We start from the raw sequence: 14382 nt of genomic DNA on the forward strand, positions 1-14382 counted from the left end.
ATTCAAACTAAGATGGTATGAATTCATCAGATCCTGGAAATATGAAAGAAATAAAAATGATGAGTGGGAGGATTTGGGCCTGTCAACTGAAAGATTGCAATTGCCATCATCTGGGATGGAGAAGCTCTAGGTGAAGCCCATATAGGTGAAGTGTCAAGATGGCACTTAGGCACCCGTGGAGATGTGACTAAGCCCCCAAATATATGAATTTGAAGTAGGGGAGAACGTTTGACTGAGAAATGAGCTCAGAATTCTGCAGCACTTATATGGTACCTAAAGCCATCATGCCATTGGATGATATTGACAAAGGAGTTTAAGGAGAAAAAAGAACATACACTGACCTTTGTTAACTGTAAGGTTAAAAAGACAGAGCATTAGAAGGGAGACCAATAAAGTCAATAAAGGGGGAAGAAGAAGGGGCAGGAAATGGAGTTAGTGATCAAATGATGTTATGAACATGTATGAATCGGTCATAATGAATCCTATTATATGTCATGCACCAATAAAATCTATAAAAAATAGGATGAAGAGGAAGAATTAACAAAAAAGGAGAAGGGATGATTAGTAATGTGGGAAGAAACCAAAAGTGCAGTCCCCAAGAACTACGTGAAGACAGGGTATCAAGAGGCTCAAGGACAGATCAACTTTGTTCAAGACTACTGGTGGCCCGTTGCACTCAGGAATGAAGAGTGAACAATGAATTTAGCAGATTTTAGGTAACTGGTGTCTATGAGAAGGGACATTTTGATGGAGTGGTATTAGTATAAGTCTAATTAGAATGTGTTTCAGAAGAAACTGCAAGAGAGAGATTAGAGGCGATGAGTACAGGCAACTTGTAGAGGGTTTTTTTCCTGGGATAGAGGAAGAACTGCAGCACTGGCTGTGACTTAAAAGGAAATTAAGAGAAAGAAGGTAAGGACTTGTTTGTTTTGTTGTTGTTGTATTTAATAAGTGAGAGTAATAGCATATTTCTATATTGATGGGATGTTTCAGTAAAGTTCTCCCTAGCAATTGGTTGTTTCTCTGTTTTTCTCTATTTAGTTTTCTTTGTACAACATTGCAACTATAGTAAATAACAACACATTGTAGTTTTGCAAAATGCTAAGAGAATCAATGTTAAATGTTCTCAACACAAAAATGGTAACTATGTATGGTAATGCATATGTTAATGAGGTAGCTGTAGTCATTCTTCAATATATAAATAGTCCAAAATTATGATAAGTAAGGTAGTGATCATATAATGTTGTGAATAATAAATAGACACAAATTTGTGTCAATTAAAAATAATAATAAAAAAATTGAAAAAAATAGGAATAGTGGTTTCTTAGCTCAGATGCCATATTTTATTTATTGACTCTGTATTCTAAGTTTAACATCAAGAAAATGTTCAATAGGTTTTTTTATTCCATTGACATCAATATAGTAGGTTATAAATATTTTTCATTTTCAAATCAAAGGGTATTTGAAGTTGGTGGAGGTGAAAAGCAATAAGAAGGATTGAGAAAGAAACCAGATTGTTTTTTAATTACTTATTTAGTTATTTATTATTTTGTACTGCGTGTTGAACCCAGAGGGGCTCTACCACTGAGCTACATCTCCAGTGCTTTTTATTTTTTTCAGATGGAGTCTTGCTAAGTTACTCAGACTAACCTTGAACTCGTGATCCTCTCTGTCAGCCTCTATACACTTGTACCACCTCCACCCCACCCCCCTGCCCCTTGCAGGAAGTGCTTACTTTAGAGTAGCCATGCAGAGAGATTCACCTCCTTTCTGGACCTCTTGTATTTACTCAACTCCCTTAGTCTCAACTGGGATTTTCACCAGTGTCCAAAAGAGGTCTAAAACTCTGACCTACACGTTCCTAAAAGATGATGTGAGATCTGAGTTTCCATGACAAAGTGAGAGATAGAAGGGGATACAAGTATTGACTCTTCAGTAGTCAGAAAGTTCAAGAAGAAAGTAAGTTGGAATCAGAAATCAGAGCATGTAATTTATATTATGTACCCTTGGTCTAAATATGTTAGCAATATTTTATCATTATGAGTGATGATTTATACCTTAGATAAGGAATAGACAAGGTGAATAGACAAGTCATGTGAATAGAGAAGGAATAGAGAAGTAATATAAATGGTAACGTGTACTTCAGACAAGGACTACTGAAATTTCTAAAACCTATGCTGATTTCATTAAACAAAACAGTTTGGTCATAGGATGAACTATGGGGATAGCATTGGGCTGTGTCATTCACAAAAGGCATTTTAAGTCTAATTATAAGGGTGGATACTCTGGAAGGAGGTTGGTGGCTGGATGAGTAGAGAGTCGTGGAATGGAAATGCTGGATCCTCAAGGTATTTACTCTGGGGGCTTTACTCTGGGGGTGGGAAAAGAGTACTTTCTGAGTGACCTTGCTAAGACTTCTATGGCTTAGGTTTCTTCTTCATCCTTACATATTTCACATTATAGGGACATGAATGGTGAAGAATGGACACTGGAAACTGGAGCCAGGTCACAGAATTCATCATCCTGGGCTTCCCTGATCTCCAGGGTGTACAGACTTACCTCTTTTCCTTGTTGCTTGTCATTTACCTCATTACCATACTGGGAAACCTGCTGATATTCTTGGTGGTCTACCTGGACTCCCGGCTCCACACACCCATGTACCGTTTTGTCAGCATTCTCTCCTTTCTGGAGCTGGGCTATACAGCTGCCACTATCCCCAAGATGCTGGCAAACTTGCTCAGTGAGAAGAAGACCATTTCATTCTCCGGATGCCTCCTACAGATCTATTTCTTTCACTCCCTTGGAGCTACTGAGTGCTACCTCCTGACGGCTATGGCTTATGATAGGTACTTGGCCATATGCAAGCCCCTCCACTATCCTACCCTCATGACCCAAACCCTGTGCACCAAGGTTGCTCTTGGCTGTTGGTTGGGAGGCTTGGCTGGGCCAGTGGCCGAGATTTCCCTGGTTTCTCGCCTCCCTTTCTGTGGCCCCAATCACATTCAACATATCTTTTGTGATTTTCCTCCCGTGCTGAGTTTGGCTTGCACGGACACCTCCATCAATGTCCTGGTGGATTTTGTGATAAACTCCTGCAAGATCCTGGCCACCTTTCTGCTGATCCTCAGCTCCTATGTACAGATCATCTGCACCGTGCTCAGGATTCCCTCAGCCGCTGGGAAGAGGAAGGCCTTCTCCACGTGTGCCTCGCACCTCACCGTGGTCCTCGTCTTCTATGGGAGCATCCTCTTCATGTATGTGCGGCTGAAGAAGAGCTACTCGTTGGACTATGACCGCGCCCTGGCGGTGGTCTACTCAGTGATCACCCCTTTCCTCAACCCCTTCATCTATAGCTTACGCAACAAGGAGATCAAGGAGGCCCTGAAGAGGCAGATGAGGAGAGTAGGGAACTTGAGGTGAATAGAGAAGTTGGAGAAGATCCAAGCTGGTGTTAATGTTTTGGATCCAAGAAAGTCTCCTGAAAAACTAAGTTGTTAGCAATGCACCAATGTTCAGAGGCGAAAAGATTGGATTATGAGAGTTGTAACCTAATCAGTGGATTAATTCATTTGATGGATTAATAATCTGAATGGACTACTGGGTGGCAACTGTAGGCAAATGCGGTGTAGCTCAAGGAAGTAGGTCACTGGGGACATGTTTTGGGCGACCATATCTTGTCCCTGGCTTTTTTCTTTGCTTCCTGATTGCCGTGAGCTGAATAGCTTTTCTTTGCCACTCTGTTCCACCAGGACGTGTTGCTTCATTTCAGGCACAGAGGTATGGAGGTGCGTGACCATGGACTGAGCCCCTGATAAACTTTTCCTCCTCCAAGTTGTTCCTGTCAGGTATTTTGATCACAGCTACAAAAAGATGACTAACACAGCTAGAGATGAGAATGTGGTGACCGTAGGGTGTTATCAGCAGATGAAAATGTGAAATTGGACATTCCTTGCTTTTCTCTTTTTGGGGGGTACTGGGGATTGAACTCAAGGGCACTTGACCACTGAGCCACATCTCTAACCCTATTTTGTATTTTATTAGAGATAGGGTCTCACAGAGTTGCTTTAGTGCCTCACTAAATTGCTGAGGCTGGTTTTGAACTCACAAACCTCTTGCCTCAGCCTGCTGAGTCACTGGGATTACTAGAGTGTGCCACTGCACCTGGCTACCACTCCTTGCTTTTATATATGGGGGAATGGGCTGGAACAAGATCTACCTGGTTTTCTGCATCACAACCACCATTATGCTATGTACTGGAACCACATTCAGCACACCTTATCTAAAAAGTGTGTCTAAAATGATACAGTGTCTGAACATGATGCAGTGCAGTAATTTTCAAAGCTCAAATGTTTGTGTACCATATTTATGTTTTTGTCAAATTTGTGTCCATATATATGCATGTATATAATTTGAATTCATATTCAAATATATAATATATAGTCAAATTATTTAATTTAATAAAATATATTTAAATATATAATGTATATTAAATTTACTTGATTTTATATAACTATGTATAATATTCAAATACATAATAGGTAAGATTGGCTTGATTTAATATAATTAGATATTGTATATTCAAATTTATAATATATCAATTTCTTTTTATTTATTTTTTTAAATATTTATTTTTTAGTTGGACATAATATCTTTAGTTCACATATTTATTTTTATGTGGTGCTGAGGATCTAACCCAGGGTCTCGCACGTGAGAGGAGAATGCTCTACCCTGGGGCACAACCCCAGCCCCAATATATATATATATATATATTTAAATTGATATGATTTAATATAAATCCATTTGGTCATGTCCTAAACAATATTTGTTAAATAAAATTTAGAGCAAAAATAAATGAGTATTCACATACCACTTTAAATGATTTCATACAGAAAACATAGTAAAACATGTTTTTTTGAAATCACATATAGATATATGTGATGAGTTTAGATCCTAGTTCATTTAGTCACTTTTCAGTTAATTGAAATCTAGAAGGTAAATCAACCTGAGGCTTAATTTCATAATTTGATAGTCATTTTCTTTCTAGGTTGCTTTACAATTAATAGTAAAATCTGTCAACAACAGTGCCTGGCATATGGCCGTTAATAAAAAAACAAACAAAAATCTTCCTTATTTTTATTTCTTTTTTTCTGCCCAGGCCTCTTATCTTTTTCTGAGTCTCAGAAAAATATCCAGTAAAATATAAATAAGCAAAAATATTCCCAGGTACTATTTCTCCAGGAAAGAATTAAACCAGCCAGAGAGAATGCTTGTGAGAGGGGTATTACTCTGTCCTAATCTGTTCTGGTGAATTGAATGTGTCATTCTTAGGGGTCCTAATATCTATGCACCCGATAAAGCATGAAAGTGTAGGAGTTGAAACAGTGGCAGAAATTAAGTTTACTCTTTACACGGGATCACATTTTTATTTAACTTTATGCTTATCATTTCCAATAATATGTAAAAAAAAACCCTAAAATTTAGCACATAGGAATCTGGGGATTTAATTATTCACTAGTATTAGGACAGTTTGTGCATGGGAATATTATTTGGGAGCAGAGGATCATAACTGAGCTATAAGAAGACTTCCAGTTCCATTGATCTTTTAATGAGATCTCCAAATAATTTTATTTCTGCTGCCTTAAAGATATCCATCCATCCATTCTTCTTTTCTTTCAACCTGTGTGTTTAGATTCACTGTTTTTCAGATACAATGGTAAGCCCAAAACAATGTGATGAGCAAAAGAAATACTCTCTAGCTCCTGCCCTTAGGGTACCCTTAAAAATAGTCGAGGATGTAGACTTTGAAATGACAATTGATGATTAGTTCTGCTTGATTATCTATACAGTTGTGGTAACTGATAATAAGATAAGCATGCATTCTCTTCTTGAGTACATTACATCTACTCTGAAAACTGGATAAGTTGATTAGTCATTTATGAAAGCAAACGTAGCAATTATTACGTCTATTTTACCAAGTTGGATGGTTGGCACAACCTGCAAAAACCAGGGACCAAGGCCAGGACAGGGACTCCCAAGAAGGGAGCAGAGAATTTATCCCCCTAGGCTCTTTAAACCGTATAGAGAAGGAAAGGAAAAAAGAAAAAGAGATGGAAGTAACAGAAAGATGATTGATTATGGCTCTGGAAACAAATAGGTAGTGGCAGCCAGGTTGTGGATTCCTGAGGAGCTGCAAAAGCAGGTGAGAAAAATTAGTGTTACCTCCAAGAAAGTGAAAGACAACACACAGAATGGGAGGAAACATTTGCAAACATCTAATAAGGGACTAAGTCCAGTATACACACACACACACACACACACACACACATACACACACACATACACACACACATACATATATACACATATATACATATACATACTGGACTCTCTCTCTCTCTCTCTATATATATATATACATATATATATATATATATACATATATATATATATATATATATATATATATATATAAAGCTTTCTTATGACTCAGAAATAAAATGTCAAATGTCAAATAGCCCATTACATATAGACAATTAATCTGAACAGATATTTCTTTCAAGAAAATATTCATGGGCAAAAAGTGGAAAGTATTTTCTCTAAGATCTGGACCAAGATAAGGATGCCCCACCCCCCAACATCCCTCTTAACTCAATATAGTACTGGGAGTCCTAAGCAGAGCATTAGGCAAGAGAAAGAAATAAAGGAGGAAGTCAGACTGTCCCTGTTTGCAGATGGCATGATCTTCTATAGAGAAAAATCTAAAGATTCCACAAAAAACTTGTTAGAACTGATAAATTTATTAAAGTTGTAGGATACAAAACTAACGTGTAAGAATTAAGTGGTCCTATCCAACAAAAAGAAGCTGTAAAACAAACCAAGAAACCAAATCTATTGATAATAGTTGCAAAAACAAAACAAAAACAAACAAAAAACCTTGAAAATAACTTAGCCAAGATATTGAAATATCTCTACAATGTGAACTAAAACAATGAAGAAAGAAACTGAAGAGGACCTCAAAGTGGAAAGATGATCTGTGTTCCTGGGTTGGTCGAATTAATGTTAAAATGTTCACCCAACACAAAGCAATCTATATATTTAATGCATTCCCTACCAAAATACAATTGACATTCTTTGCAGAAATTTAAAAAATGTAAAATTCATATGTTACTACATTAGACCCTGAATAGCCAAAACAATTCAGAGCAAAACAAAACAAAGCTCGAGGTATTATGATGCCTGACTTCACAACATACTTTGAAGCTATAATAACCCAAAACACACAAGAATAGACATATAGACCATAGAAGAGAATAAGGAAGCCAGAGATAAAGCCATATATATTTGCAGCCAAATGATTTGACAAAGTTACCAAGAACATACATTGGAGAAAGAACTGTCTACTCAGTAGATGGTGATGGGAAAGCTAGATATCTATATGCAGAATGAAACTAGATCCCTCTCTTTCATCATATTGAAACATTAATTCATCATATTAAAACATCCATTCAAAATAAATCAAAGACTTAAATGCAAGACCTGAAACTATGAGACTACTAGAAGAAACAGAGGGCAGAGACACTTCAGGACACTGACATATGTAAGGATTTATTGACATTTTAAATTACTTTATTTCAAATTTAAAAACATATGCACCACAGAAAACAAGATATCAACCCAGTTAGAATGGCTATTATCAAAAAGCAAAAAACCTTAGCAATAGCTGAAAATACAGAGGAATGAGAACTGTTACACACTGTCACTGTAGAATGTAAATGAGTCTAGTCATTATGGAAATCAGTATGGAGGTTCCATTAAATACTTAAAATAGGAATTCTGTATGATCCAGCAATCCTAGTACTGGGAATATATTCAAAAGAAAGGAAATCCTTATCTTGCCCTATATTTATAATTTGAAAAAAAAACTGCACTCCCATGTTTATTGCAGCAATATTCAAAAGTGGTAATACACACAATCACTAGAGGTGTTCATCTATGGATGAATAGATAATGTGGTTGACATATATGTGTGTATATGTACATATGTATGTATCACCTCATAAATATATGCAATTCTTATACATCAGTTAGAAATAAAAATAGAAAAGAGGGCTGGGGATATAGCTCAGCTGGTAGAGCGCTTGCCTTGCATGCACCAGCCCTCCAGGGGTTCAATCCCTAGCGCCCCCCCTCCCCACAAAAAGAAAAGAATATATGCAAATAGCCAATATGCACACAAAAAATGCTGGGCATAATTTATCAGAGAAATACAAGTCAAAACAACAATGAAAGAACACTACACATCCACTAGAATTGCTGGAATAAAAAGGCCAAATCACCACATATACTATTGAGGATATAGAAAATTAGACCCCTCACCCACTGCTGGTACAGGCAAGGTGGTAGAGCCACTTTGAAAATCATCTGCAAGTTCCTCAGACTATTAAATATAGAGTTATCAAATGATCCAGAAATTCTACCTTAGGTATGTGCCTAAAAAAGTGAAAATATATATCCACACAAAAGCTTATACATGAATGTTTATAGCATCATTATTTACAGTAGTGCAACCCAATTGTCCATCAAGGCAAGATCAGATAAGCAAACTATGTTTATTCATTAATAAATGAATTGAAGAAGATAAAAATATAAAATGATGTGTTCATATACATATATATTTATTTATACATACATATTTGTTAATTTATATTTACATATATATAAATATATAGCAGAACCTGGCAATGGGAATATGTGTGCCATAATAAACTATGGTCCAGTTCTTTTTATTTTTTTGAGATAAGGTCTCAGTTGCTTAGAGTCTTATGAAATTGCTGAGGCTGGGCTCCAACTTGTTATACTCCTGCCTCATCCTGCAGAATTTCTAGGATTACAGGTATGCACCGTCATACCTAGTAAGAAAGAATTAATATTGCTAAATGTTCATATTACCCAATTTGATCTACAAATTCCATGTAAATCCTATCAAAATCCCAGTGGCATTGTTCACAAAAACAGAAAAATCCCTCTTAAAATTTGTATAGACCACGAAAGATGCTGAATAGCCAAAGTAATCTTGAACACAAAGCTTGAAACATCACACTGCCCAATTTCAAAATATACTACAAACCTATTATAATTCATATAGCATAGTAGTGACATATCATGTGGAAAATTATGTCGAAAAGCAGGCATGTCAATCAATGGGACAGATTGGGTAAGCTATAAATCCACACACTCATGGTTAGCTGATCTTTGATAAGGGATCAAAAGCACACAAGAAATAGGGCTGGGAAAACTGGATTTACACATGCAGAAAAGTGAAATTGGTTCCTTATATTGCCCTATATTAAAAAAAAATCCAGCCAAAATGAAGCAAAGATAAAACCTGTAGATGAATGAAAACATTGGGGAAAATCTCCATGATGCAGTAAAGAGACATTCTACAGAATGGGAGAGAACATTTGCAAACCATGCATCTTTACTGTCATAGTACATTGACATCAAAGTCTGTACGTTTTCTCTCTGTTTCCTTTGCTCTCGTGGGTATTAACCCAACTTACTCCCTGGAAGCCCAGTCTGTCAGTCAGCTCTTCTACTAACCAAGAGGACAGCTGAGATAATAGATAACTTGCAAAATGCTATGCAGAATATCTTGACATTGAGGAGGTTAAAGAAACCTTAATCCTGCTATCTGTGACTCTTACTTCAGTGATAAATGAACAAACCGAAAAAAAAAATTAACAGCAAGGAAAAAAAAATAAGTCATATCAAAATAAGGCCTGATATTGGTTCTGACATCAGTACAAAAATATTTTGAAGATTGCCATATTAGGACCAAGGTTGAGAAGTAGTGGGCAAAGTGTTCAAAATAAATATTTTTGAGTTGTAGTCCTTAACATTTATGGAAATCCTTGTGGAAAGAATCAATGTTCAGCCAGGTGTGGTGGTGCACACCTGTAATCCTGTTAGGAGCCACAGCAAAAATATTGATACAGGCACCTTTGGATTTTATGACTGCCAGCCAGCAATTCACATTTATATGGTAATTGGACTCATGCTGTCTAGCTGGGCCCATTTTCAGGACTCAGGTTACTCATGTCACTCTTGTAATGGGAGAGTTCCCATTGGTTGGGAAAGGATGGTAGGAGGGTGTTCCGGGGGAAGGGGAAACCCCCCGGCTCAGGTAGAACACACGTGGCGGACCCACCTGTTAAGGGGACGCACACGGCCTCTCTCTAAATAAAACTTTGTCTCAGTTTGACTGGCTTGTGTTTTGATTGCAAGCCCGCGTGCACTGATAGCTCAGCAGGGAATCGCTCAGCAGGGGTGCCGCAGGCAGTGCTCGGCAGCAGGAGCGGGACTCAGCCGGCCCGGGGCCGGGCCGTTTGCGGCATAATCCCAAGCACTAGAGAGGCTGAGACAGGAAAATCACAAGTGTGAGGATCGTCTGGGTCATTTAGTGAGACCTTGTCTCAAAACAGGAAAAAGTGCTGAGAATGTAACTCAGTAGTAAAGCACTCCTGGGTTCAACCCCTAATACCAAAAAGAAGGGAAGTGGGGTGGGGAAGAAAGAAAGAAAAAAGAAGGAGGAGTGGGAGAGAGAGCAGGGGAGGGGGGAGGAAAGGGGAGGAAGGAGGAGGAGGAAGAGGAGGGGGGTGGAATGGAGGAAGAGAGGAGAGGGTAAAGACAGGAGGGGAGAGGAGAGTAGAGAGAAAAACTATAGAATGGGAGATAATATTTACAAACCATCCATCTTTACTGACATTGTATATTGACCCCTTTATCTCTGTTTTCTATGCTTCCATAGCTTTTGAGAGAGAAGGGAGCACAGAAAGGGGCTCGAATTAAAAGAATTGAAAACAATCTATAAGGACCCTTCCATCTCATGATCAGGAAGACAGTGAATTTGATGGACAATGATATTCTTATAAATAGCAATAATGATTTATTAATTCTGATGCCGCCAAAGCCTAAGACTGCTCATATGAGACCTTCCACATGAATTTTCTACACTGGAGAGACTGACTGGTGTAGAGTTAGTATATTAATATATGCTGAAGACCGGAGGAGTGAGATTCTTCTTATCATTTTAGTTATTATAATTAGTAGACATCACATTTACTCATTGAAGACCATATTTCCTTTGGAACTCTTCTTAGATTTAGTGATCAGAATGCAAGTTTTGTGGAATAGATACAAGATCATAGTCAGTAATTACCTAGCTCTGGGACCAGACATAGTTGAGTTTCTGTCCTGAATTCCTAATAGTTAGCTCTGCATATTTGATTTAATTATTGAAATTCTGTTTTTTTTTCTGTTTCTTATTTGAAAACAAAGACAGAGGTTAATATTTATTTCATGAGATTGTTGTGATAATATATGGGAGAACGCATCACAATTCTTTAGCACAGACTCGAATATTGTCAAGAAACTTCAGTTCTTATGAATATTAATAAGCATTAGGACTAGAAATGATCTTAAGTGATCATCTGATCCAGTTGTTCCTAAATATTACCCAACATCAGAATTTTCTTTGGAGATTTTCAGAAAGGTGAATGTTTGGGCTTCACCTTTAAGTATTTTTATTTTTATTTATTTTTTAATGATTTTTTAAAAAAGAAATGACAACATTACAATTCTTATTACATGTATACAGCACAATTTTCCATATCTCTGGTTGTATATAAAGTATTTTGACACCCAATTCTGGTCTTCATGTACTTTGGATGATGATCACATTCCACCATCCTTGCTAATCCCCTGCCCCCTCCTTTTCCCTCCCACCCCTCTGCCCTATCTAGAGTTCATCTATTCCTCCCATGCTCCCCCTCCCTACCCCACTATGAGATCTTTTCTGTCATAAATTCTGATGATCAATCAGATTGGGAACTCACTGATTTAATCCGAGAACATAAATACAGAATAGGAAACTGAAGGCCAGAAGATTAAGTACATAATCCAAAATGGCACAATTTAGTGGCAGAAAGGGTATAAATTGTGTTCCTTGAACACAGTGGTTTGAAAGTGTTTCTATGGTCCACAATCATCTGGGATCTGGGAACTCTACAGTGGAAAAAAAAACCAAAAAACATTGACTCCCAGGACGCACTGAGAACTTATTGGTTTTGTAGAAATTATTACTGAGAAAAAAAATCATATAATTTAGTTTCTGAACATCAAGTAGATTAAGTGAGATCATATGTTTATTGTAAGTAAATGCAGTAGAGATGAGGTTAAGCCCCATCTTTTTTCATCAAATTCATGGATAACCTTAGGCAAAGGTAACTAAACTTTTTTGAGTTTTATTTTACTCATATAAATAAAGACGATTATTCAGTGTATTTTAAATTCTCAGAGTTTTCACACAGATGGAAATATTTTAATAAGTCATGTGAACTACAGAGAAATAGACTATTTATGTCATTAATTTTTGTGAAACTCCTTCAGACCTAAAATTGCGTAGCACATCATGTAAGCGATCAGTATACAGTTGCTGGATTGAACTTGTGGATTAAATAAGGTCAAAGTGAAGAAACTTTTCTCTCGTGTCAAGAAACTTTATGTGGGACGCTGAGTGATGGGGATTCATTGCTGGAAAGACAAAAGGGAAATGTTAACAGAAGCAATTTTCAGATCCACTCTGTCTGTGGTGTCTTTTCTATTCTGCACCCTGATCCACCCTGATCTCACCAGCATCTGGAATGACAGACAGGAAGGGCAGGTCTCCAGCTGGCAGAGCATGAGGAAGAGGCCGACTTGTGCTATAAAACACGAGAACCCACAGATAGTCCTTCAGCTACCCTAAGCCTGGTGTGCATTGCTGTAGACAGACTGTGGAGCTGCCACCCATGACCTGGGGGTGGCAGTTTATGGTTTTTATTAATAATACGAGAACAGGTCCCTGTGGATTATAGAAAGAGCATAACCATGAGCAAGACAAGGCAGAGCAAACTTCTGAACTTCCAGGAGACTTGTCACAGTCTCCAGGCTCTATCTCCCAGCCCTATCAGCTTTCTTCTGACTGCGTAAAAGCCTCCCGATAGCATCTTTCATGTCCTTGTTTCTCAGGCTGTAGATAATGGGGTTGAGGAAGGGGGCGAGGATAACAAAAGTGGCAGCTATTGTTGTGTCCCAGAACACTGAGTAGGTGGCTGAGAATCGCAAATACATGACAGCCACGCTGCCAAAAAATAGCAAGAACACAGCAAGGTGGGCGGCACAGGTGGAAAAGGCCTTGTGACGACCCTCAGCGGAGGGCATTGCCAGAATCACCACGATGATCCGGATGTAGGACAGGGCGATGACCAGGAAGGAGGCCAGGATCTCCACGGCATGGATGGCATCCACAATGACCACCAGGGAGGTATCTGTACAGGCCAAGCTTAGCACAGGTGTGAAGTCACAGAAGATCTGATGGATCTGGTTGGAACCACAGAAAGGGAGTGTAGCCATCCATGCAATCTCAGGGAGCACAAGGAGAAAGCCACAGAGACAGGATCCAGCTGTCAGTTGGATACAGAGTCTGGGGGTCATGATGGTTGGGTACCGGAGAGGATGGCAGATAGCTATGTACCTGTCAATGGCCATTGCTGTCAGGACACAGCCTTCTGTGATACCTAATGAGTGGAAGAAGTACATCTGCATGAGGCAGCCAGCCAGAGAGATGGTTTTCTGCTCACTGACGAGGTTGAAGAGCATCTTGGGGATGGTGGTTGTGGTATACCAGATCTCCAGGAAGGAAAGGACGCTGATGAAGAAATACATGGGGGTACGCAGGGCAGTGTCCAACTGGACAACAATGACTATCACTAGGTTCCCAGTTATGATAAATACATAGACAATAAGTAAGGGAACAAAGAATAAGAGGCCACCTTCATGCAGATGTGGAAAAATGGAGAAGAGGAACTCTGTAACCATTGTTTGATTCTCACTGGTCATCCATTGTGTCATCTGTAAAGGGAAGACAAGAAATAAGGAAACTTTTAGAATTGGAACGTTGATTACACATTGTAAATTAGTACAACCACCATGGAGATCGGTACAGAGATTCTTCAAAAGGCTAGGAATGGAATCACCATATGATCCAGCTTTCTTCCCTTCTTGGTATTTACCCCAAAGAATTAAAGTCAGCATATGATAGCGATGCATGTATACCCATGATTTTTATAGCAGCACAATTCACAATAAGCAAGTTATGCAATGAGCCTAGTTTCCATAAGAGATGAATGGATATAGAAAATATGGTATGTTCACACGATACAGTTTTATCTAGCCATAAAAATAATGAAATTCTGTGATGTGCTGGTAAGCAGATGGAGCGCTATAGCATCATGTTAAGTAAAGTAAGCCAGTCTCAGAAAGTCAAAGTTGGTACGTTTTCTC

The 14382-nt window shown here is 38.3% G+C and overlaps 2 protein-coding genes across 2 annotated transcripts; one reads left to right on the top strand and one right to left on the bottom strand.

Moving 5' to 3' along the window:
- The first annotated feature begins 2481 nt into the window (after positions 1 to 2481).
- On the top strand, positions 2482 to 3420 carry LOC113196237 (olfactory receptor 6N1). The gene has a single exon (XM_026408007.2). It carries the CDS (start codon positions 2482 to 2484, stop codon positions 3418 to 3420), a length of 939 nt encoding a protein of 312 aa, XP_026263792.2.
- Positions 3421 to 12990: 9570 nt separating this feature from the next.
- On the bottom strand, positions 12991 to 13950 carry Or6k6 (olfactory receptor family 6 subfamily K member 6). The gene has a single exon (XM_026407978.2). It carries the CDS (start codon positions 13948 to 13950, stop codon positions 12991 to 12993), a length of 960 nt encoding a protein of 319 aa, XP_026263763.2.
- Between the last annotated feature and the right edge of the window lie 432 nt (positions 13951 to 14382).

The sequence above is a fragment of the Urocitellus parryii genome, chromosome 11 (assembly GCF_045843805.1).
Source record: "Urocitellus parryii isolate mUroPar1 chromosome 11, mUroPar1.hap1, whole genome shotgun sequence".
Classification (NCBI taxonomy): domain Eukaryota; kingdom Metazoa; phylum Chordata; class Mammalia; order Rodentia; family Sciuridae; genus Urocitellus; species Urocitellus parryii.

What these genes read in the sequence shown, in the direction of transcription:
- LOC113196237 (XM_026408007.2), top strand. Translation starts at nt 2,482, where the DNA reads ATGGACACTGGAAACTGGAGCCAGGTCACAGAATTCATCATCCTGGGC.
- Or6k6 (XM_026407978.2), bottom strand. Translation starts at nt 13,950, where the DNA reads ATGACACAATGGATGACCAGTGAGAATCAAACAATGGTTACAGAGTTC.